Here is a 23,584-nt window from a genome sequence, read left to right on the forward strand (position 1 = left end):
AGTAGTACTGTGTCTCCGCATTAGAACTCAAACCACCATAACCTATTACCGGCTCCTTCTCCCAATCTCTTAACACTACCTAGCGTTACGACGATCAAACATCAGTAACATGAAACAGAAGCGTGATCGTCTCCGACGTGTCTTTATCAACAGCAATGCCTTTCACCTCGTGGCTCCCCTCAGCGACAAATATGTCAACCTTGTTAATGATCTTGAGCCCTAGTCGTTCCTTGTGGTTAAGCAGTAGATAGGCTGCCCCTGCTCCGTTGGGACTACCAAGGATGCCATAAAGCTCATCGGGGTCCTCTTTGATCGTCATTGTTATTCTGTTATCCCACGTACCAATGGTTTTCCCTTTGGCATCCCTTGCGTGCTTGTTAAGAATGGCCTGGAATATAAAGTTGAGAGTTTCCCCATTGTTGATCTTGGACCGAATGATATATTTGACGTTTTTCACATCCTCTCCTTTCTCATGGCATACTTTCCACTATTGGCCTTCAGATTAGATACAATTCTTTCGGTAAGAGATGTCTTGCAAATTGAACCGGGGGCCACTTACCCATTGCATCCAAACGGCATCACTCCACTAAGATGTGTTAGTAGGAACAGCTTGTGATGAATGCGCTTTGAAGGTATGGATAATTTAACTTACTTTTCTAATGTGAGTAGCAAGATCGTTCGGATTCATTGCGTTCGCCAGCAGGGCTGGGTCAACGGCATAGTTATTATCTGCGATTATAACACCGGCTTCAGCAATGAAAGAATTGTGAAAGAATGCACCGGTTGGCTGTTGACGTGATTGAATGTGTTAGGTTTGTTTTGGTGTATAAACATCGGTCCCAGGCCTATAATCTCATGGGAATAACTTACGATGCAGTTTTCAAAATCGTCGATGTTACCATCTGAGCCATCGATGAGCCAAGACGGATCATTAAAGATGTCTGCCTCATGAACATGAACCCAACTCTCGTGATGGAAGTCAATAGGAATACTGAGAGATCTCAGGGCCTCATTCAAATTATCTCCAAATTGGGAGACTGAGGCGTCGTGGGGGTTCCAACCCTCCGGTTCTTCTAAGCCATTTACTTGGAGGTAAGATGGAGACTCTAAAGACTTCCCACGATTACTTTCCTTGGCTTCTTCTTTGGTCATGCTCATGCGGCAATGAAGCCAATGGCCTTTGTCATGAGCCTTTGAGTAAGTATCAGTTACACGCTTAGTAAGACCCCCGGCAGCATGTTGCTGGAGTTGATCACCATCTGCGGCAACGGTACGAGGGCTCAGGCCAAGCCTAGGAGGAGACGAGGTATAGGAGAGGAGGAAAAAAGATATGAGCAAAAGTGCGATAGTTGTGAAGGTGGTTCTCCACGGAACTTGGTGTTTAGTATACATCTTGAATCAAGAAGGCAACTCGACGAGACTGCAAATGATGAGAGGGATGTGTGACTGAAATTAATGGGATTTTGCGTTGAAACAGCTACCTAGTTATACCATCAAGTTTTTGAATACATTTATATATTTGGACTTGACTTTGAAACAGAGCCTTCGCCTGAGAATGAATCGTCAAAGGCTGAGCTCATGACATTACAATGGACCGCTGGACATGTTGGTTACATGGTTACATCAACCCTCCAAGTCAATTCCGTTGGCAGTATCTTGCAGTAAAGGAAGCAAGTCAGTTTGCAGGGTTAGCATTGATATTTCACTGTGTTGGTTGTTGCTGGCCCTGGTAGTCGTGATTACAAGGATGCACTTACAAGCGCTTGAAACACCCTCATTATTGGCGATTGTGGGACAAAGTTATGGAAACGGACCGCACCGTACTCTCGGACCCGTTGTAAGCCACGATCGGCGGCTAGATTGCTATATTCGTGGTTGCAATATATGTAGGAATGGATGTTGGAACCAACAGTATCGGGTAAAAGACATTCCATGATTAGAGTCAACATCATGCCATACCTGCATGGACCCCAACACTGAGGCAGAGTTTAAACCGGGTTTCCAATCAGAGAATATGTAGGTAGTAGATCTTCCGCCAAGGGGCGTCAAATATTCCTGCATTTCACCGCTGCAGCCTGTTCTTATTTTTAAGCCTTAATGTTAAGCTTACCGGTTTACCGCGCAGCTGTTTGATATATGAGATTGAGATAAGAAGTGAACCCTTGACTACTTTGTTGTACGAGTGGCTTGTTTGCCTTACGGACAGTGATATACTCCAGCCCCATCAGAAATACAGTCGTATAAAGAACCTGGATTACACGAATAATTCGCAGGGTATTGATGACTTGAGGATCCAATTCTTGAGTCATGATGCTCTCAGTCTGTTCCCTGACTTTCATAAGTCCTAGTTTTACTCTCTGTTGGCTCGACAAAGTAAACCCTGAGTGTCCGTGACCAGCCGAGTCATTACAATGATCCATTGTATTTCTCGTTGGCAAGGCAGAAACTCTCTTAAGATCCTATGACCGTGCTGATTTGTAGAAAGTGGTTAAACACGGGCAATGAGTTATTTCAGAACCAACAGAGCCAGGATTTGATCCTGAAACCTGCACTTCTCAACCAACACACAGCCATCTACCACGACACAGCCGATCTCAATAACAAGATACGTTTGCTAGACACGGGCGAGATGATCCAACTTGCATGGGAGAAGTGTTCACAACTAACGATATTAGCAGTGAAATGAAGGATCCCTATGTTGGTAGACCCTTGCTGCGTTCTTTTTTTAATCATGTATAGTGGTGTTGTTGCAAAACAGACCAACAGACTTCACAGGATCGGCATGAAAGAAGCGACGAGATATGCCCGAGGTATTGTAGAGGGCGTTTGGGGGCCGCGGCAGTTGTGATGGCAAAAGAAAGTCGTCAAAAACTTATAGTCACTGACAGAAGGGCTTTGAGAACATATAATGAGAAGATCACAGAAACGATAGCCATCATCATCATCATCAACACTCATCTCTTATCCTGTCACTCATTGCATCACACGACACTTTATATTATTCATTATTTTTTCACTTGCCACACTCGTAAGAACTCTTGACATCCAAACTCCCTCTTTACCATGAAGCGGCCCATACCTCGGAGCGCCATCACCTTGATGATGGTGTTCGTGGCACTCATGATCCCATACACCTCTGCTCTTCCCAGTCTTCGCATCATGCCCCTTGGAGATTCTATCACCAAAGGCAATGGCTCAAAAGACCAAAAGGGCTACCGAAATCGTCTTCGCGAGAAACTGATCAGTCGTGGCACCTCGGTCGATATGGTTGGTAGCCTGAAGCACCCTCCCACTGGTATGGCAGACAACGATCACGAAGGCCATAGTGGAAAGGTGCTCGCACAAATCAACACGTATTGGAAGCTTTCCATTGCAGCTCAACCAAACGTCGTTCTTGTGCATGCTGGTACCAACAACATGGATCTGGAAGAAGATCTCGAAGGTTCTCCACAGATTCTGGAGTCAATCATTGATGGTCTCTTCCAGTATTGCCCTGATACCACTGTTCTTGTTGCTCCAGTTATCTGGGCCAACAAGCCTAGAATGCAGCAAAACACTGATCGCTTTAACCCGCAAGTTATTGCCATGATCGAGAAGAGGCAGAATGCCGGGAAACATATCCTCGAAGTTCCAATCGACATTACTGCAGATGATCTTTGGGATGAGAAACATCCAAATGATAGCGGCTATGAGAAGATGGCCAACGCATGGTTGAAGGCTATCCTTGAAGCTGACAAGCGTGGCTGGTTGAAAACTCCTACGAAGATAGACTCTGCTGGCCTTCCAGGTGTTGGTCTTGGCATTGGCGGAGGAGCTGGAGGAGCCCAAGAAGAGATCGTGGGCAAGATCTGGAAGAAGCAAGGCACCGTGTTTAAAGGCTTCCGGACCTGGGAGTCCGTTGGTAGCATTCGTGGCACAGCCGCCAATGCCACCCGCGAAAAGGTGATCCTGGCCGATCTCAACGGCGACGGTATCACTGATTATATACTTGCCGATGAAGATGGCACTATGCGTGCCTGGATCAATGGGGGCAGACCGAATGACTGGAAGAGCATCGGTTATATTAACCCAGACTGGAAGTCTGTCAAAGGCAATATGATACGCCTTGCAGATGTCGATAACGATGGTAAGGCTGACCTTATTGCTATCTATGAGAACGGCGCCGCCAAGGTGTGGAAGAACGTGGACAACGGAAAGAAGTTCGAGTCTATGGATTCCAAGTGGGCGACTGGTCTTGAGTCAAGAGATAAAGTTAGCTTCCAAGATATTGATGGCGATGGGTATGCCGACTATGTTATTGTCTATAGTGGTGGCGCTGTCAAGTGGGCACGCAACACTCACAATAACGGCAAGGACAGCAGCAAGAAGAACTGGGAGGCTGAGGTCACTATTGCGCCTGGTCCTTCTGGGATACCCGAAGGCTCAACTAGGATACAAGACATCGATGGTGATGGAAAGGCCGGTAAGTATTTGCTGCTTTCTCATGTTTGGGCGCCTGTAACTAACTGGATTGCAGACTACCTAGTCGTATATGACGGCGGTGCCGTCAAGGCGTTCCGCAACACCTTGAAAGAAGGCGGCCGTAACTGGGATGACTTGGGTACAGTTGCTCCTGGCATCGGTGGTGTTACCGGAGACATGATCCGTTTTGCAGATATGGATGGAGATGGTCTAGCCGATTTCCTGGCTGTTGCCGACGATGGAAGTATCCGCATGTGGAAGAATCTTGGAATCACAGGCACCAAGGGTCAGAGTATTCGCTTCGCCGATTTGACCGGCGAAGGAAGAGATGACTTGATCTCTGTCGATGCCAAAGGACGAGCTCGGGCTTGGATCAACAAGGGTGACGGCCAGTGGGAGGCAATTGGTGAGATTGCACCTGGCCTCGACGAAGATCTATCTGACGCACGTATCGAATTCGTCGATGTCAATTCTGACAAGCGTGCTGATTACCTGATCATCTATGGCGGCGGAGCTGTCAAGGCGTACCTCAACAATGGAAACCTTCCTGACCCAGGTGATAGACGCATCTGGCAGGATGGCATCGTCATATCACCTGGAGTTGGCGAGCCTGGAAGCAAAATTAGGTTTGCTGATCTTGACGGCGATGGTTACGCTGACTTCCTGATTCTCTATGATGGAGGAGCTGTCAAATATTGGCAAAATAACAAAAATATCCCCCCTAGAAATGGTGGGCGTATTTGGAAGGAAGGCATCGTCGTTGCTACAGGAGTTGGCGAGCCCGGCAGCAAGATCCGATTTGCAGACCTGACAGGAGATGGAAAGGCTGATTACATAGTCCAGTACGATGGCGGCGCTGCTCGAGGCTACCGCAACAATGGAAAGATCCCTATAGGAGAGGGGCGCAAGTGGAACGATATGGGTACTATTGCAGGTGGTGTCAGCCCTCAAGGCCCTGTTCGTTATGCCGATATCAACGGTGATAGGAAGGCCGATTACTTGGTTGTTTCTGATGGAGGGGCCGTCAATGCATACATGAACAACCACGATTGGGCGCCCAAGCTACCTGACAAGCCGGATCAACCTATTCCTTCAGAACCTGGTGAGGGTGGTGGTGGTGGTGGTGGTGACGGAGGTAGTGGAGGAGGAGGAGGAGGCGATGATAACGATGGAGGGAGCGGCGGCGACGGCGGAGACGATGCTGTTTACATCGACCCAACGATCTGGGATTCCAAGAACCCAACAGCAGGATGTCAGCCGCCTTGCACTCTCGTCTTACCACCCTGGCCGCTTTCCTCAAAGACAACAATCAGCTTTCCAGTTCTTACTGAGACCTTGAAAGAGACGTGGCCAGAAACCACCGATGGCGTTATCAAATATCGCACAACAACAATCACTGTTCTAATAACGCTCCCACCTCTGACAACCTCCGAGATTGGTGTGTCCAACATCATTATCACTGGGTCTACCTCCAAGTCTATTCCTGTTAAAGGAAGTGTCATCCCATCACCTGTCACCTTGACAGAGCCTACCCGTGGCATTACCTACACATACAAGCCTGGCCCTATGCCAACTGGCGAAGACAAAATCGGACCTCCTCCAGGTATTATTCCTGGAATTATTGTCACAGCCGGACCTCCAGGGCCTATCTGTAAGTCTGGATGTGGCAATCTCTGTCTCTTTGGTTGCGCTCCTGGAGGAGGTGGCGGAGGCGGCGGTGGGGGCTCAATTGGATGTATAGGTGGAGGATGTCCTGGGCCAGGAGGGAACTGTGTTGGTGCCGGATGCGAGAAGGATAAGGACAAAGACGATGAGGATGACAATGATGACGACGAAGACGAAGAAGACTGTGCAACAGAGACCAACACTGCATGCCATCAAGTCTGTACCACAAAGCCCTGCGCTACTGTTTGCAACACATATCTGGGCTGCGACTGCACGACATCTCGTGCAACGGACTATTGGGTGTCGTGCCAATCTTCTTCATGCACGACAACCTCGTCCGAAGTCATCACCGGCTGCTTCTTAACTGCAACTGCCACAACAACAGAGGCCTCCTGTCCGCTTATCACCCTTGATCATGAGAATGATCTATTGGGCGACGACAGCAACATCTATGGCAACTTGGGCACGACCTACAAGACGACTTTTTCCGCTACCGTCATTGTTAGTAAAAGGGCGTATCCCGTCAATGACGGCTATGTGACTGTTGAGAAAACAGCGTATCCCATCCCCGACGTCGATACAGCAACCAGGACCAAAATGCGAGGAACTTCGGCCATCATTCTCCCGTCCCTAGTCGGCGTAGGCTTCTCTATCACAAATAAAGATTTCCCAGTCGGCACTACTTCATATCCGAAAGCTACCACAACGGTGGGCGAGTCAACATCAACGACGTCTGAGGAGCCATCACCAACCTCGATAGCATATCCAACCAACACGCTCATCAATCAAGAGGACGGAGAGGGATACTGCTTCGATGACTCGTCTAGCTATGAAGAGTTCACTATAGAGGACGCACAGCGTGTCATTGGGTCATTCTGTGACTCCAGCTACACTCTTGATCCCAAGAACGATTTTGGACACAACTCAGCGCTCGAGAATGATGGCTATACAGTTATTGTATCAGCCAAATGGGCACCCGATCAAGAGGGATGCGGGGACAAGGAGCCATTCTCTTTCTCTGAGGGCGCCATTAATCATGATCTCTGTCCACGAGCCTGGAACACCAATTTCTACTGCGAGGATCCTGAGAATGGCGACAATGAAGTTAGCTACGGAGGAGCCTACGTTCTGGATCTGCCAGAAAGCGGGGGGTGTCTTCTCTTGAGCTTGTATGCATACGATAGGTCCACCATGAGACTCAAGGCTCTTCCCAAGGGTGCAGAATCGATGATACCGTCGAGGATGAATGTGACACGTGTTGGTCATGAGCCGAAGTGGAAAGACAGTAATAGGCCTGGTATCAAACAGGTTTGGCCTGTGGCAGAAGGCTCGTCGCCTGGAGGGAGGAAAACGTTGAAACCGGCGAGGGGTGATTAGACTGGGAACCGATGGGTGGTATATTGAGGGGCCATTGGTTGGTGGTGTATACAAGGTCGTTATTAAACAATTTCGCAAATTATATTAGTTGTTCCTTTTATCATTATATTTCGCTCTATAATCGCTATTGTTCTGTGTCTTGTTGTAACACAACCTATTTGTTGTCTTGACGAGTCGCGGAAACAAAGGAGAGAGCGAGTTGAGTAAGTTCTGGCAGGTCACGCGATTGGCTACCTTAGTACTCACCTAGACAAGCAGGTACTAATGTAACGAGAGCAGGATACATACGCAACTTCCCGTTAATCCCTTCGGAAAGGTCACGAATACCAACACGACAGCTTGTTCTGTGGGGTTGGTTGTGCTTGTGTGATTGATAAAGCTTCATGATTATCTGCCAATATGAGATCGGGCCGAAAGGACGAGACTCTCCGGTAAGACATGGATTTGCTTGATTGCTTTGATTACGAGACTGGATGATAGGAAATCCAAGAGAAGGGAATAATAATACGGATACATGGTAACGAGAGAAGAGGTACAACTCTGTAAAGGACCTCATGGGGGACCCTGCGGCCTGCCCCTCAAAAGAACAAGAACCACCAACGGTCACTACCGAATAGCCAATCAAAAAGGGCCCAAGTTGGAAATGCCCCTCTTATAGAATTCAGACCCGAAGTTCTAGGCCCTCTTGGCGCTAAACCTTCTGTGTCGTCAGGCTTCAACGGGCTAATCTAGTGGTTCCTATTCGTGGAGCACTCTAGAAAACAGGCAACGACAGTGGACGATGATTCAAAAGGCCACTGACGGACTTGACTGCCGACAGTAGCGTCATCCCTTGATGCATTATTGCGTTGCAGGATCGGCATTTTATACTTACTCTACTACAGGTCCCTCTATTTGACTGCAGTACCAAGATATTCATAACCCTGATGGATTGTCCAACCGCTAATTAACCCCCAACACAAATTAGCTTGCGAGCTCTTAGTGTTTTAGTACGTGTCATGAGGATCTCGATAAGAGAAGGAAGAAAGGGATCGTGACCGTTTCTTCAACGTCGTCATTAAACCATGTCGAACCACTAAACCCCAGTGGGCCAAGTTAACAAGGGACCCCCCATGCTCCCCCCATGGAAGTTAATGGTTTGAAGGTTTGACATGGTGTTTCATCGTTTCACATTTTTTTGAGCGACTATTACTGAAGAAGCAAGGGGTACACTTTTATTGCCCAAGTGTGGTAGTGATGCCTGAAGATATTTTGATAGGCAGGTAGCGAATCCGACGCAATCTCTGTGTATATACACTGCATTGTGTGTGTGTATACGATAACCTTCAATTTCCTGCAGTGCGAGGCAGAAATACATACCCCAGACACATCACCAAACCGATCCAAGCCGAACCAGGCTAATACCCAGGACTGATTACAGGCTACAGGCTACAGGGTCTAATTGGAATTGCTAAGCTGCTAACCTAGTGTATTGGTCCGCCCTGTCCTGACTCGTCTGCCGCCTCAAAAATACTCTTCCTGTCTGGGTCGTGATCATCCGACAAGGGCAAGGTTAGGAGCTATTTCAGATTACATTTCTGCCCTATGACAATGGAACGTAGCAAAAACTGGTCTGACTTTGGGTTTTCTTGTGACCATGCTGCGCCCTATCTCATGGAGCAAACGCTGCTCTCATCACCAAAACATTCTATGAGGGTGCCCCCTGGTTGTGGCTATGTACGTCGTAGAATATGTACGCAGGTACGATATAGGACATACACACAGACGTGCACAGTCCCGGTCTCAGTGACAAGTGACAATCACAATGTAATGTTCTTTTTCCCTCTCTCTCTAATCGGATGTCTCGGTCAACAGCCGGCCGGCCCTGTTGATCACTAAAGGCCAAGAAAGTCAAAGGCATCGAAACCAGAGACCAGACCCACAGGTCGGATAGATACGATAGTATGTACATACTACACCTGGAGGAGAGAGAGAACATTGGAAACCCAAAGTTTGTTTCGATCTCCTCCTCCTCGTATGTGTAGCTACTAGCACTTTGTGGTCCAATGTTACTCTACTTTCACTTCGCAACGAGTTGCACTTTAACAACCAGCACGCTATTTTGTATATCCATGCCCGACCAACTTAAACTTACATGGATGTCAAAGGTTTTGTCTGTCTGCCCTTGTCAACAATATGGGGCTTTGAGGCATCGGGGCATCAATCTTTCCTCTTTGCCTTCTTGTTCTCTCTCGCCCTCTCCGAAGAGAGAGGGAACTCACGGACTGTATTCATCCGTCGTCTCCCGTTCTTATAATTCCTATCTCAGCTCTTCGTATTTCCTTCGAGTGTGTGCAGATGTTTTCAACGGTTATTACCTCTCTGTTGAACTGGACGGACCCTCATCCCATCACGACCAGGGTCAAGCTCACAAGGGCCCGACCAACGACTTGACTTGAATACGTTACTGTCTGTTGTGTATATGCGTGGTGCATTTTGTATATGTATTCATGTTCTTGTTCCGGCCCCATCATCGCTTACACGAGTCGAAAGCTTCGTACTTACACGTACACCCAAATCCTTCTACAACTACAAGCTCTTTCCCACTCTCAAAACTCCACACCACTGCAGCAGCTTGCATAGACACAAGTGTTGGTTGAATGCCGACCTGCCCAATCGGCCATACTCGAAACCCTAGGTGCATAATAGCTGTGCCTTAGTCTTCAGCCTGATCGAAGTTGTGGTTCGCACTTTCACTTATACGGTTAACTGGCAGCTGACGACCAACTCGCTCATAACTTGGGCGCCGCATTCACTGTGCCAACTAGTTACCGGCCTGACCTCTTATCTGCATCGGTAGTTTGAGTTTTCGAGCTGTTGCTGTGCTTCGGAAAGGTCATCGGCCTGACAAGTGTGCAGTCGAGCCCGTTGACTCCAAATAGGAACGAAAGAGTTGACGAGAAAGGACACCGATTCTCACCAAGAAAGAAACCATTGATATTGTCCAGACCGATAAGAGTGCCGACCTTGTATTGGAAACAACTTGTACCATTGATCGGCCAGGTCAAGTCACAATAACCTTTTTTCTATCAATAGTTTCTGTGGCCAAAGCGGCCAACTCGCGGCAGCCAAAAATGGCATTCACCGCTACCCCACGACATAATTCTGGTTCAATTCCGAACCCCTCGTTCCGTAAGTTGTTACCCCGGATTATTGCTGTTGCTATTATTGCTTTTTTATTGTTTCTTTCCGAGTGGGCTTTTGTCAAGATTCCCCAATCCCAATCCGTCCTCAGCTTGGTCCTCACTCGGCGTGTCATTCCCTTTTTAGTATTAAAAGAGTTTGACAAAAACCCTGTTTCTTCAAATCCTTATCTCTCTATATTTGTCATATTTGTTTTCAATTCTTTTCAAGCATTTTGATTAAGTTGTTGGGTGGTCAAGCTCAAGGAGTGTTGCTCTTTCCTTCATCATCACGAATGATGTAATTTGTTGGAGGGAAGGAAAGCTCAGCTCAGCTCGGCTCAGCTACTGCCTAAAGTTAAGCCAAAGTTAAGCTCAACAAGCTCCCAATTGCGACTCCACAATTGCTTGCTCCAGCATCTCTTTATTTTCCAAACCTTGGCACGAATCTAAACAATTCACGATCAATTCCTCTTCTTCTCGCTGAAACGGGCATGTCTTTGATATTTTGAGTCTCTGAGTTACATAATCAAAGACATTGGAAAGAGCCAAACGAAAACGGAACAACGACTGCGCCCCAAAAAGAGCTTGGGAATCCTCAATTGACCACCACTGCCCATATTAAATCATGTACACGCCATTATAATGGCCGACGCTGACTCGAACCCCTCTACAGCCACGCACAACTCGCCGCGAACATGGCTTCTCACTTCAGCTCTGTCACCCTTAGCTGTCCGGCTCATCCGACTCCTTCTTTCACATGGCGACTACGTTGTCGCATGTCTACCACCCTACGAGATCGATCATGAGGATCGCAGCGCCGAGTTTCGTGAGCTTGTGAACGAGTGTAAGAGCTCGAGAAAGGACCGCGAAGGGTGGAAGGACCGCATTCGCGGCATTCGATGTGACGGCGCTTCCATGGGAAGTTGTGGTGCTGCTGTCGCAGAAGCTGTTCAGGTTTTTGGACGGATCGACATTTTGTTATGCTGCAAATCTGATGGTGAGTTGGAAGCTCTGTAGGTCATCAAGTCGACTGGTTTCACTAACTCGATTGCTCTAAAGCTGTCGTTGGAACGGTAGAGGAACTATCAACAACCCCATTCACACAAAACCTCGTTCGCGACCAATTCGAGTCTGTCTTCTTCTCTCAGGTCAACTTTATCAAATCTGCTCTTCCTCAGCTCAGGTCCCAGCATACAGGGCATATCATTGTTCTGACAAGCACTGGCGGCCATATTGGCACACCAGGTATGTCAATATACACAGCTGCCACCTGGGCTCTCGAAGGCTTTTGCGACTCACTCGCATATGAGATTGCGCCCTTCAACATCAAAGTCACAGTTGTTCAGCCCAATAAGGAGATTCTGTCCTTAACCAATCGCCTCACATTCGCCCCTCAATTGCCTGCTTACGACCAGTACCAAGAGTCTGCCCCGAGTATTCGCGACATTCTCGCCAACGTCCTCAACACTCATCCAGACACGGCTTTGCCTTACCCCACATCACCAGCCGACTATGGACCTTCGCCAATGTCCCCACCAAGTATATCCATCGAGCCGGATGTCGCCCCAGGCGAGATCCTGCATCGCTACCCCAAGCTACCTCCCGGCGCAGCAGATAAGCTGGTCATGGAGACAGTCCACGCCTTATCGGCGATTGGAGGACATGAGAACCCTCCGGCGCGCCACATTGTTGGTTATGAAGCTGCCGTTGCAGTAAAGGAAAAACTCAAAACAGTCACGGAAGAGTTGGAGGACTTCGTAGAAGCGAGTTTGTCTGTGGACACGTTTGAAAGTGAGTTGCAAGCCGAAGCAAGAGAGAGGAAGCCGTCAGACCAAAGTCCCCAAGGACCACCATCGTCTGTTGGATAACGACGATGAAAGGACGACTTGAAAAGAAAATATTGTCTTGAGAAACCCGGAAACTTGGTTATAACTTTCGGAGCTGGATATGGACATTGTTAGAAGCTAATTCGCGATACCCCGGCGTGTATATTCTCGGTAGGTCGAGCTTAAGATACCACGAGTCTTCATGGCTCGTCCACATAAATAACCTTAATATCGACTGAAACAATACTCGTAGTGAAATTTGGATTGGTATGATAATATCATGATATGAGACAAGTGTTAACGTAGACTTGCTGCCACTGGTATGTATTTGTCGGCTCGCAAAAAGTCGTCTCCGGTTCCTGGCTTCTCCACTATATCCGGTCACCCATGTAAGGGTAGGCCAACGTACTGTACAGCTCCTAGCCGCATGCGACAGGTGTACGATACAAAGCTCAGGATCCGGCGCTCAAAGACGACAGTTCAACTTCCAGAGCTTGATTTTCCAATTGAACGAGACGATACGAGATTGATTCGATAATGCGATTGTAAGAAACAACATCAACATACCAATCGCCCATACAGAGACGCTCAAAGAGTCGCTCTCTACAGAAACACCAACCACGTTGCGCCCGCGGTTATGTTGAGCAAACACCAGATGCTAGGATGAGCTTAGATCCTTTGGCCCCCGTCGCTCCCGCGAGGGTAAAGACTCTTCTGTTACCTCTGGGGCAGATAAAAGCAGACCGATTCGCTACCTTTGTCGAGCGATTAAACCAGCAACATGTCGTCCACCTCCGCGACATCAGCGCTGATGGCAGACCTAACAGGAGTAAGTGATGCCATCACCCCGTCCAATATGGCGCTGACCCGATCTGCGTAGATATGTTCTCGCCTCTGGCTTACCCAGATGGCGCTATAATATACAACCTCGTCACTCACGTTCCGCCTCCCTCTCACCTCGCCCTTACTCCCTTCGACTTATACCGAGAACCCCTTGCCATAATAGCTCTGGCGGATGGCACCGAGCTGCATCAAAAGAACCTAAATAAACGACAATCTATGAATGGTACGGGACCAACGACAACAGAGAAGAACATCAGGGCTCTATACCAGGAGCTCGAGGAGCTGCGCGATACCTACCCCAAAGCCCTTGTGCACCACGTTCTGATTTTCGACTATGTCAACCCCCACGACACCGAGATCCCAATGCCCGAGGGCCTTATTGATATTCCTCCGCCCGAGAAATGCACTGTGACTACCATCAGGACAGTCATGTGCGACATCTCCTCGCTTCTACTCGCTGAGATGACGACATTGGCCAAGTCCTTCGAAGCCATGACCAACATCGAGTCTCCTGTACCTTATTCAACCTCTTCGAGGCATACTAATGGTGGCTCATGGGGTGGGGAAGGCGGTATAAATAGTCTTCTGAAACGGAATTCGAGCATCGTGTCTTCCAAGCATTCTGCGCGTTCCAACTCGGCAGGCGGGATTATGGATAAGGCCCAGGCTCGCATGTCTATGCCAGTGAACAGTCGACCAGGTCTTCATTCGAGTAACTCGACGCCAGGGTTGTCATCGACGCCTCCAAAGAGTCATCTATCGAACCCACCCATGTCTACGGATGGTCCAAGTCCTCCGGCTAGTGATCGGTCGACACCAGAACCATCTGCCCCGCCAGAGACCATTGAGAGCTCTCGATCAGCTAGTCGCGATCGCATATCAACCCAAGGCTTTGGCGCTGGAGGTGTGAATGACCGCTGGAGACATAGAACTAAGGGACGAGCGGCAGTTGTCGTTGGTTCTATGTTTTTACAGGCTGGTCGATGGACCGATTCTATCAAGGAGCTCAGTGACGGTGCTATGGCTGCTCGGTCTGTCAATGATCATTTGTGGCACGGCAAGGCGCTGGAGCTCATCTTGGTAAACCTGTTCCTCCTTGGCTGGTCCAATATCGAGTTTCATGTACCTACAGTGCTTATCCAGTTCCCGGACAAGCCAACCCATAAACAAACACCGGATCCTACGCCCGAGGATCCCAATCAGCCGAAACATCTTAGAAACCTTCAAGCACTGCTCCCTGAACTGCTTGAACGTATCATTCTCCTCTACTCCAGGGTGTCTTCAGACAGCCTTCCCCCCTTACCACTATCCGAAACTTATATCCGATTTTCAAAGATCTACCAGGCTCTCCACCTGTCCAATGGCTACCTTGATCGGGAATCTCTAGGCATGATTGCGACTGGAATCGTCCCTGACCAACCCCTTGCGGCGCCACCGCGATTCGGTGTAACGCCTTCGCGACAACAAATCGGAGCCATGCTGTTCAAGGCATTCCCCGCGGGTGCTTCGGAACTTCTTACGACTGTCGACCGAGCGTCCATTCTGAGCGGTATAGCGACTGTTCTGGGGCCTTTGGGGCTTCACCGAAAGAAGGCTATGGTAATAAGAGAGCTTGTATCAGTTCTTATCGGTGGTCTAGTCGAGGCAAGAACCCGAGGCGCTGCCGATATGGGCATTCATCCTGCTGCCGGACTAATGTCGTTGACTTCTGGTGGCGGTGGTTCCAGCAGTGGCTCAATGGCCTTAGAGATTGGAGAGTGCGATGTCGAACAGGGCATAGAGGCCCTGATGACTCTGCTCTGCAAATCTTATGGCATCGTTGGGTTTGATTTAACCCGCAAGGCCGGCGTCAAGAACAACGAAGCGGTTGATGATTCGGACGAGGCTGTGATTGCTAGGATACGTGGCCAGTCTGCAGCTCGCTTCTTCGGGTTCCCAGACGTCAAGCTTAACATTCTAAGAGCTTGCATCAACTTTTCAGAAGCCTTGCCGGATTTTGATGGCGTTCTGCGATTCTCGAGCGACCTTTTGCGTACATCCGGCTCGGGTGTAGCTCCAGGGCCACGACGAGAGGATGCGTCACCAATGATTCTTCGAGATGAGCAAGTGCGACTGGCTACGGGAATATCAAGGACTGCGGGCCTGGTACAGAGGTTAGGCTATAACGATATAGCAGCTGAGTACTGGGATGAGTTCTTTGTGAGAGGAATCAAGCTTGAGCCGTCACTAACTAGCAAAACGCCGGTTGCTCACTCAAAAAGCATCCTTCCGGGTGCCGCCGCCAGTCGCGCTTCACAGGATGTCGATCCTTTCATCTACAACCCGTTTCTGAAGAAGCCCGATGAGACAGTAACTCAGACTCTTGTGGCTGATGAATACGCTACCTTCAAAATTACACTGCAGAACCCCTATGATATAGAAGTCGATGTCGAGTCCATCTACCTAGCTACAGAAGGCGTTGAATTCGACGCTGTTAAGGAGGCAACATTAGTAGGACCTTATCGAACTCAAGTTATACGGCTCAGAGGTAGAGCAAAGGAGGCGGGGACCGTCAAGGTTACCGGTGCCATCATCAAAGTCCGCGGATGTCGGGAGCGACGATTCCCTGTCTTCTCTATGCCTTGGGTACCAAAGCAAGAGCTCAAGATTAAGGCCAAGGGTTTGGCTGCTCTCGAGGAGGCTGTGACAGACATCAAGCCTTTTGCCCCAAAGCTCGAAGCTGAAAGCATGACACTTACGGCAATTCAAGCACAACCGCTTGTTATAGTCAAGTCCACCACGCTTGCACAGTCTTCAATCATGATTTTGGAGGGCGAGAGGCAGATATTCTCTGTGACAATGCAGAATCTTGCAGCGACACCAGTAGACTTTATGCTCTTCTCATTCAAGGACTCTACGCAAGAACCTTTGCAGAGTGCGATCGGCAATCGGGATGCGACACCCTCTGAACTTTACGAGTATGAGCTTGCACTGATGAAGAAGCAAGCATTGCGACTTCCTAACAGCCAGAAGACTCGTCATATTGCGCCCAATGGAGAGGCGACGTTCGAATTTGAAATCCTAGGCAAGCCTGGGCTTACAACTGCAACAATCCAGGTCGATTACACGCATTTGGGATGCCCACAAGAAGAAATGCCTGAACAGTTTTACACGAGACAGGTTTCCTTGGACCTTACCGTAACAGTCAATGCTAGCGTTGAGCTTGCCCGAATCGATGCGCTACCAGTACATGGCGAGATTCCTCAGCCTTTATGGGATCGCTTGGGCAGTTCCTTCACAGCCAAGCGCGACGAATATTGTCTCTTGTCTGTCGATCTTCGCAACGCCTGGCCAAGTCAAATGTTGGTGCAATTAGAGAGCAATGATGGAATATCCGTTCAAGAAGACATTCTTCCAGGCAACACGAGCCGAGTCATCCTGCCTGTCAAGAGGGTGTACTTGGAGGATCCTCATGCCACAATACCAACGCTCAATCCATCTCGAAACCGACAGTTCGTGGTCAGTGCCAGCAAGATCTCACCTGAGACGGAACGAGCAAACCGTGAAGGTTTCTGGTACAGGGAAAGAGTTCTCGATTGCCTCAGAGCGACATGGAAGACGACGTCGCTACCTAAGAGAGGCGGCTCGATTGACTTGAGAAGCATCAGACTGACCACACGAATGATTGAGGCTATTAAAATTGACGAGGTTGATATTGAACTATCAATTGAAGATGCGGATGGCAATGCAGCTGAGAAGGGTGTGGCGTATGTCGATGAGTTTATGCAACTCAAGGTGCGTGTCACCAACCGAACGGCTCAGAAAATCCACCCCCTCGTCAGAATCCTACCTGCGCTTTGCCATCGGCCTGCGAATGTTGGCCTGGAGTTTACACGGAAGCTAGCATGGAACGGTACATTACAACAGCTCATTCCGGTATTGGAAGGACATGGCAGCGCAGAGGTTTCAGTGGGCATGACAGTGCTCTGTCGCGGCGAGTTCGAGATATCAGCATCTGTAGAAGAGGTGCAGGTCTGGGAAGGACCTAGAGTTGCGCCTACACGGGCACGATCGGAGTCACAGACGATGCAAGATGCTGCTCTGGGTGTCAAGGAGAGACGCATTTGGCATGCGAGACAGCCTTGTATGCTGATTACGAGAGATCGCAAGTAGATGGAAGAGGAGGAAGGGCTTTGACATGGATTGACTGTAGGCTAGTAATCTAGTCGATCTGTACTAGATGATGAGGATTTATACTATAATGCGATGTTGATACATAGCGAATAACAAGGATAGCGACATTTGTCCTATTATATCCATCTTGATTTGAGAATGTCTTGGTTTCGGGTAACAGATTTCCATGATTACTACCATTGTGGCTACCCTGTAGTTCTAAAAATCCAGGCTTTCTGGGAGGTATTCTGTTCAAAGAAATGCAAGTTTGTTCCTGTAGAGTACGAAAGATAGATCTTAGTAGTGTGCGATGGAAAGGACATGTTTATTCAAAGGATATGTCATAAATTGCTCATAAGTAGTTGGGTATAGTCAGTGAAGACACTCGGCAAGGCTGCCGACGTTCCGCAGCTCCCCCACACTCTGTAAAAGATCATGGTGAGATTGAAGGACTAAATATTCTACAACCCACATATCATGTATGTATCTAATTGAGAAGAATTGATGAACAACTGGCTGTAGACGTATCATCGCATATGTAGGCACCTCTGTTGTCTATCATACCGTCATCGACACAGCTTGTATCTCCGCAATTGGAGCAAATGAGACATGTACAAGCACGCAAGCATGATCTGAGACACCAAATAGTTATCCACAAGCAAACACCATAACCAATCCGTCAAAGTAGATGCATACGACATATCCATAGAGAATTAGCAATTGCGGAAATAGTCCCACTCTAAGTCGCCATCTGATTGCCGAGCATTGATTGATACAAGGTGGGGGCGACGGTACTTAAACCAACACTACGACTCTCCTCCCCATCCTCGGCAACTCTTGATCATTAACAAAACTCATACCTATCATTAAAGGCCTTGTCAGTTCATTGAATACAATCCCCTGAAGACACCAACTCGTATACAAGAATTCCAGTTACAAATCAGCCCAAATGAGCAGTCACAATATCCCTAGCTACAAGCTGAATGACGGCAATGAGATCCCAGTGGTATGTCACCCGCTTCATCTCAACAGAACTCACAGCATACTGCAGCGTTATCACACAAGGCTAACATCTGCAAGCTTGCATTCGGATTGGGCACAGCCCAGTTTAAGAAAGATTCTCAAAGTGGACTTGACCAGCATGTCGTTGACATCACAACCAAGGCCATCAAGGCCGGATATCGTCATCTTGATGGCGCCGAGGGCGAGTTAACGCATCTCTACCAAAACCAATATTATTGCTAACAAATCAATAGTCTACGGAAATGAGGAAGAGCTTGGAGAGGCCATCAAAGCAGGCGGTGTTCCCCGAGAACAGCTTTATGTTACCACAAAGATCCCTGCCGAAAAGAAGGGTTCCGCCATTGATGCCTTTGACGTTTCCCTCAAGAAGCTTGGTCTCGAATACGTGGACCTCTACCTGATCCACGGCCCCTGGTTTGCCGAGACCGATGAGGACCTTCAGCAGCGATGGTCTGAACTGGAGCAAATCAAGGAGTCTGGACGGGCCAAGTCCATCGGCGTGTCCAACTTCTTGCAGGTGCACCTCGAGCCCATCCTGAAGACAGCCAAGGTCAAGCCTGCCATTAATCAGATCGAGTATCACCCTTATCTTCAACATGGTGATCTCCTCGATTTCCACAAGAAGCACAACATTGCCGTGTCTGCTTACGGCCCCCTTACCCCTATCGTCACAGCCAAGGGTGGGCCTGTTGACCCTCTCTACACAAAGTTGGCCGAGAAGTACGGCGTGACAGAGTCTGAGGTCGGCCTGCGATGGGTCATTGATCAGGACACCATTGCTCTTACTACGAGCAACAAGGTCGAGAGACTTGATGGCTATCTTGCCAAGCTTCCCAAGTTTAAGCTGACACAGGATGAGATTGCTGAGATCTCCAAGCTCGGTGCCGAGAAACACTTCCGAGGATTCTGGCGGAACAAGTTTGATGAAAACGATAGGTCGTAAGCCTAGACAGAGGATTTCGTACAGTTTGCATGCCATGACCAACAGATGTATGTATATAAGAGGATTGGCTGGTATGGTGTGGTCAGATCTCACTTGAAGTGTAATCTAAATAAACAAAATTCGAAACGCTATGCCACGCAAGTGTCATAAATCGTCCATTAAAGCTCGTCATCTGATTCTGTCTCATCACCAGCAGGCGTAGGTGCAGTCTTTTTTGTTGCAAATGGGAGAGCTCGCGGTGGCGGAGGCTTTTCGGCGGCCTTTGCAGACGCCTTTTCTTGAGAAGCAGCCACGGATGTAGAGCCATAGATTTGCTGGGATGTTTTCAACTGAATAACAACATCATCCTCGTCGTTGCTATCGACAGATGCAGTTGCTTCCGTTGTGTTCCCAGGATCTGTATCCTCAGGCTCCCGTTTGACGTCGACATCCATGGTGTCAACACCAGCATCATCCTCGGACTCTTCCACTCGCCTTGTTGCAGGCGCCTTTCTCTTTGCAGGCCTGGACTTGGCGGCTTGTCGAGAACGCTGCTTTGACTTTGTCTTTTGCTTTGGCTGCTCGACTTCAACTGTAACAGCCTGTGAAGGTTGTGATTGACCTGCCATGCTGGGGTTTGCTGCTAGAGCCGCTAATGCCTGTTGTTGTTCCCTAATTTTTATTTTCTTCTCATTCAGGAGGTCCCTGAACCTCCTCAACAATAGTGTCTCATCCTCGCACTTTGCTTTGATCATGTCTTCCAGCTGAGACTGAAGCTGGGCGACGGCGGCATTCGCTTCAGTCGATTTGACAGCCAGGTCGGCCGCGGCTTGCTTACTGCTAGTAGAGGACTCAACAGCTGCACCGCACCACTCAAACAGTTCGATGGCTTCATCTGGATCATGGCTCAAAGTGATTGCACCAAAGCGTTGCTAGGGCAGTTAGTTGCAAGCCCGGACTTTTGAATAGCTCCAGTCTTACCGTAATACCCTGGACCTCTTTACGAAGGGTGATTGATATAGACTTTTCGCTTTGCACTGTGGCTGTAGCTTGAATATCCGGAAGGGGTTCCTGCTGAAACAAGCTCTTGAGAATCTCTCGCCATTCACTCTCTGATGCAGGACAGTTGTTGACACGCAGGGACATGACCTTATCATGTTTCACTAAATTCAGAGTCAGATTCAGGGGTCGATGCATTGCCGTTTGCATCGATGGTGATGATTTATGGACTAGGGTTCCAGATTGCAATGCAGTGGAGGGAATGGAATGACTTACATGAAGTTACGTATGGCTCCTCCCCTTCAGTGCCCACTAACTTGAGGTCGAGTGGTTTCGAACCCTTTTGGGTTACTTGTATAAGCACAAAGGCAGCCTTGTCATCGCTGCGAGGGAACCTTAGAACGCGCATCGCAGGAGATATTGGAAACGACACAGGCACAGTCAAGAGTTTAGAAAGGGCCTGCTTGTGGGTGTTTGTCTGACAATACCAAGGGCTTAGGTCAAGATCAGTGGAATGGTGGCAGATACCGAAGCTGTGGTAGTGTTTGGAGCAGATTGATACAACTCCCTTGTGGGAATAGCAAGATAGCGGGTGAAACACGGCACACGGGCCGACGATATCAACGCTTGCGAGTTGGCTTGCTAGAGGAATGCTAAACGGTAAGGGCTAGATGGAGTGTGCCTGGATTCAAGTTGTCGTCGATGTTAATGATGATGATGATGATGATGATGATGGTGATGACGATCAGTTGGTGCTTGGACCATTTGTTTAAGTTGGGTTGAATGATCCGCAGAAGCTGGGGCAGTGGCAGTCCAGGGTATTTTAGCGAGGAGCTTGTGTAAGACGTGGGTCACGAGAACAAGAAGAAGGAGAAAAGTCAAGGAACAAAATGTCTTTGTTTGCTGTCATTTAATAAAGTGATCTGACTGCAGGCAGCCATAAGTAAATATGGAGTTCGATGCATTTGTTGCATGAAGAAGCGGGAGAGCTGCAGGCTGCAGGCTGCAACCAGCAGGAACGGCCAGTTAGCCAGTCGACCAGCCTCGAGCAGGGGCAAGCAGGAAAAGGCACAGGCTAACAAGGCTCCTCTCTTTTCTAGGCACCTGCCGCTAAATGGGATAAAATAGGGGACCTCGAACTTTAGTAGTTGCCCACATCAACATATTCCTCAGATTGACAATCTGACAGTTTCATTGACAGCATGCCATTGTAAAACTCAACTAGAGACATGAGTGAATTGTGATTAGGTCAAGTTCGAAAGCGTAACTTGATAATTTGTTACAATCCACAGTTATCATTCCATGTCGGCACTTCTCAAGCAAAGATGGCGTGCCCCAAAGGAGTCTATTATATTCCATCCAGTTGGATGACACCCTTTACTGCTAGTGAAGTGGCCGACATCTGGAGACCCATCCCGTCTGCTGTGACTGGGTCTCAGACGTGTGTGAGTGAGATCGTTCCTGAATCTGCCCTGTGCAGTTACGTATATAAATTCATTTCGTGCAGGGACACATGTTTTTTTTTTCTTGAGACATTTCTGGAGGGGAGTTTATCTACGTGATACAGATCAGGGGAAGTGTAAAAGATATCAACAACAACAATAACATCATCATCGGCAGCTGAGTCCAGGATTGTTGCACAAAGAAGAGGGACAGTGCTTGGCCCTGGCCGGTTTTTTAGCTTTGTGAGATCATCAAGGATCGTCCAGGCACGCCAGGCACAAAAAACACCAAAGCAGAAAGCTTGGAAACATGGAAGCTGAGTCGTTTAGATCAATCACTAGTCACAAACTCAAGTAACAAAGAAAAAACCTTTCTTCACTTTGGGTATGTCTACCTTACACGTCGCGACTATGACGCGTGAAGCTTCTGAGCCAATCGGGCGACTCCCCTGACTGCAAACGGTTCAATTGCTGCTAAGTTGCTTGGAGGTTGCGAAAACAAGCCAGTCACGTGTAGATACCTATTCAGTCACTCAATTGATCAATTCTCAAGCCAACACCCAGATATTCGTCCAAAAATCCTTGAAATATCCCATTTCAGGTGTAGTGCCAACAAGCCTTCTTTCGTAGTGTTTAAATAGCGCAGAGACCAAGCCTTAGCACTTGCCCTGTGGGGGAGTTGTCCATAGCGATCGTAGTGCCCAGCAACAGATGGTCACAGTGGGCACGTCCCTTAGTAGTTAGCGGGGACCACCTCCAGCCACGCTTACAGTGACCACCCCCCAGCCATTTTCTTTTAACAGCTCACCAAAGCAAAAGCAAACCAAACAAACCAAGTCCAGTCCGTCCAGTCCATCTCACATTCCTGACCTTTGCATCCTGTTTCGCACGTCACCCTCGCGACCATCGAGAAAAATCCTTTTCCTTACCTACAACTTCAGTATCAAAAACCCGAATACCCTCCTCCTCCTCTTAACGAATTTCCTCTTTGACGATCTTGCTTTTGCTTTTCCTTCTTTTTTGTCCGCCCGCAAAACCCGTCTCCACACGGCGACGTTACAACGTACCTACCTATTTTCTTTGTTCCTCCGACTACCACCACAGACCACAGACCTCGCTGCAGCGTCGCTTTGTCCGCCAGCACATCCAAGGCCCATCAACCATACGCACAAAGCCACCAACCAGCTATCAGAGTACCTGCAGGATCCACGATAACTCTCTTTACTTTACGACTCTTGTTTTGGATTTCTTTTGACGTTATTATTATTTCAAGGCCGCATCATCCACCCCGTCCAGACCTTGGGGGATATGCTTTTGTATGCGGGGAACAATTGCCATTGACAAGAATGACTGTACGCAATTGACTTCGCGTCCCCAACAGTCGAGTCAGGCTGAATAACCATTTTGGCCGAATCTTGGCTTCAACCGATAATTAAACAATAACACAACCGCTACCATGGAACCTTTACGACTCAAACCCCGACAACCTGTCGAGGCCGACATAGAAAATTGGGATGATGATGACTTTGTTGTCGAAACCGACGACTTGTCCTTTCGCAGTCCGTCCACATCTACCAATATCCCATCACGACCAACATCTTCACGACGCCGCGATTCTGGCTCTTCACACTTCTCATTCCGATCTGAGGCCGAGGGCGAGGAAGAGACGCACGTTCACATTCCAGGCGATGACGAGAAGTCGACTTTGGA

At 48.5% G+C, this 23,584-nt stretch overlaps 7 protein-coding genes across 7 annotated transcripts; 4 read left to right on the forward strand and 3 right to left on the reverse strand.

Moving 5' to 3' along the window:
* Positions 1-94: 94 nt before the first annotated feature.
* On the reverse strand, positions 95-1,152 carry FGSG_06237 (uncharacterized protein; the record flags this gene model as incomplete). Its single annotated transcript, XM_011326581.1, has 5 exons — positions 95-219; positions 343-487; positions 560-586; positions 653-787; positions 871-1,152. The coding sequence occupies 5 exons, from the start codon at positions 1,150-1,152 to the stop codon at positions 95-97; spliced, it is 714 nt and encodes a 237-aa protein (XP_011324883.1).
* Positions 1,153-1,702: 550 nt separating this feature from the next.
* On the reverse strand, positions 1,703-2,420 carry FGSG_12894 (uncharacterized protein; the record flags this gene model as incomplete). The annotated part of the gene is made up of 4 exons (XM_011326582.1): positions 1,703-1,726; positions 1,758-1,976; positions 2,111-2,166; positions 2,201-2,420. The coding sequence occupies 4 exons, from the start codon at positions 2,418-2,420 to the stop codon at positions 1,703-1,705; spliced, it is 519 nt and encodes a 172-aa protein (XP_011324884.1).
* An 844-nt stretch (positions 2,421-3,264) lies between these two features.
* FGSG_06238 (uncharacterized protein) lies at positions 3,265-7,503 on the forward strand (the record flags this gene model as incomplete). Its single annotated transcript, XM_011326583.1, has 2 exons — positions 3,265-4,462; positions 4,517-7,503. The coding sequence occupies 2 exons, from the start codon at positions 3,265-3,267 to the stop codon at positions 7,501-7,503; spliced, it is 4,185 nt and encodes a 1,394-aa protein (XP_011324885.1).
* A 3,806-nt stretch (positions 7,504-11,309) lies between these two features.
* Positions 11,310-12,535, forward strand: FGSG_12895 (uncharacterized protein; the record flags this gene model as incomplete). Its single annotated transcript, XM_011326584.1, has 2 exons — positions 11,310-11,664; positions 11,727-12,535. The coding sequence occupies 2 exons, from the start codon at positions 11,310-11,312 to the stop codon at positions 12,533-12,535; spliced, it is 1,164 nt and encodes a 387-aa protein (XP_011324886.1).
* Positions 12,536-13,156: 621 nt separating this feature from the next.
* FGSG_12896 (uncharacterized protein) lies at positions 13,157-17,533 on the forward strand (the record flags this gene model as incomplete). The annotated part of the gene is made up of 3 exons (XM_011326585.1): positions 13,157-13,322; positions 13,374-17,459; positions 17,529-17,533. The coding sequence occupies 3 exons, from the start codon at positions 13,157-13,159 to the stop codon at positions 17,531-17,533; spliced, it is 4,257 nt and encodes a 1,418-aa protein (XP_011324887.1).
* A 904-nt stretch (positions 17,534-18,437) lies between these two features.
* Positions 18,438-19,585, forward strand: FGSG_06240 (uncharacterized protein; the record flags this gene model as incomplete). The annotated part of the gene is made up of 3 exons (XM_011326586.1): positions 18,438-18,491; positions 18,521-18,671; positions 18,745-19,585. The coding sequence occupies 3 exons, from the start codon at positions 18,438-18,440 to the stop codon at positions 19,452-19,454; spliced, it is 915 nt and encodes a 304-aa protein (XP_011324888.1). The 3' UTR covers positions 19,455-19,585.
* Positions 19,586-19,612: 27 nt separating this feature from the next.
* Positions 19,613-20,579, reverse strand: FGSG_06241 (uncharacterized protein; the record flags this gene model as incomplete). Its single annotated transcript, XM_011326587.1, has 2 exons — positions 19,613-20,365; positions 20,415-20,579. The coding sequence occupies 2 exons, from the start codon at positions 20,577-20,579 to the stop codon at positions 19,613-19,615; spliced, it is 918 nt and encodes a 305-aa protein (XP_011324889.1).
* Positions 20,580-23,584: the final 3,005 nt, after the last annotated feature.

Source organism: Fusarium graminearum, chromosome 3, assembly GCF_000240135.3.
Source record: "Fusarium graminearum PH-1 chromosome 3, whole genome shotgun sequence".
In the NCBI taxonomy this organism is placed as follows: Eukaryota; Fungi; Ascomycota; class Sordariomycetes; order Hypocreales; family Nectriaceae; genus Fusarium; species Fusarium graminearum.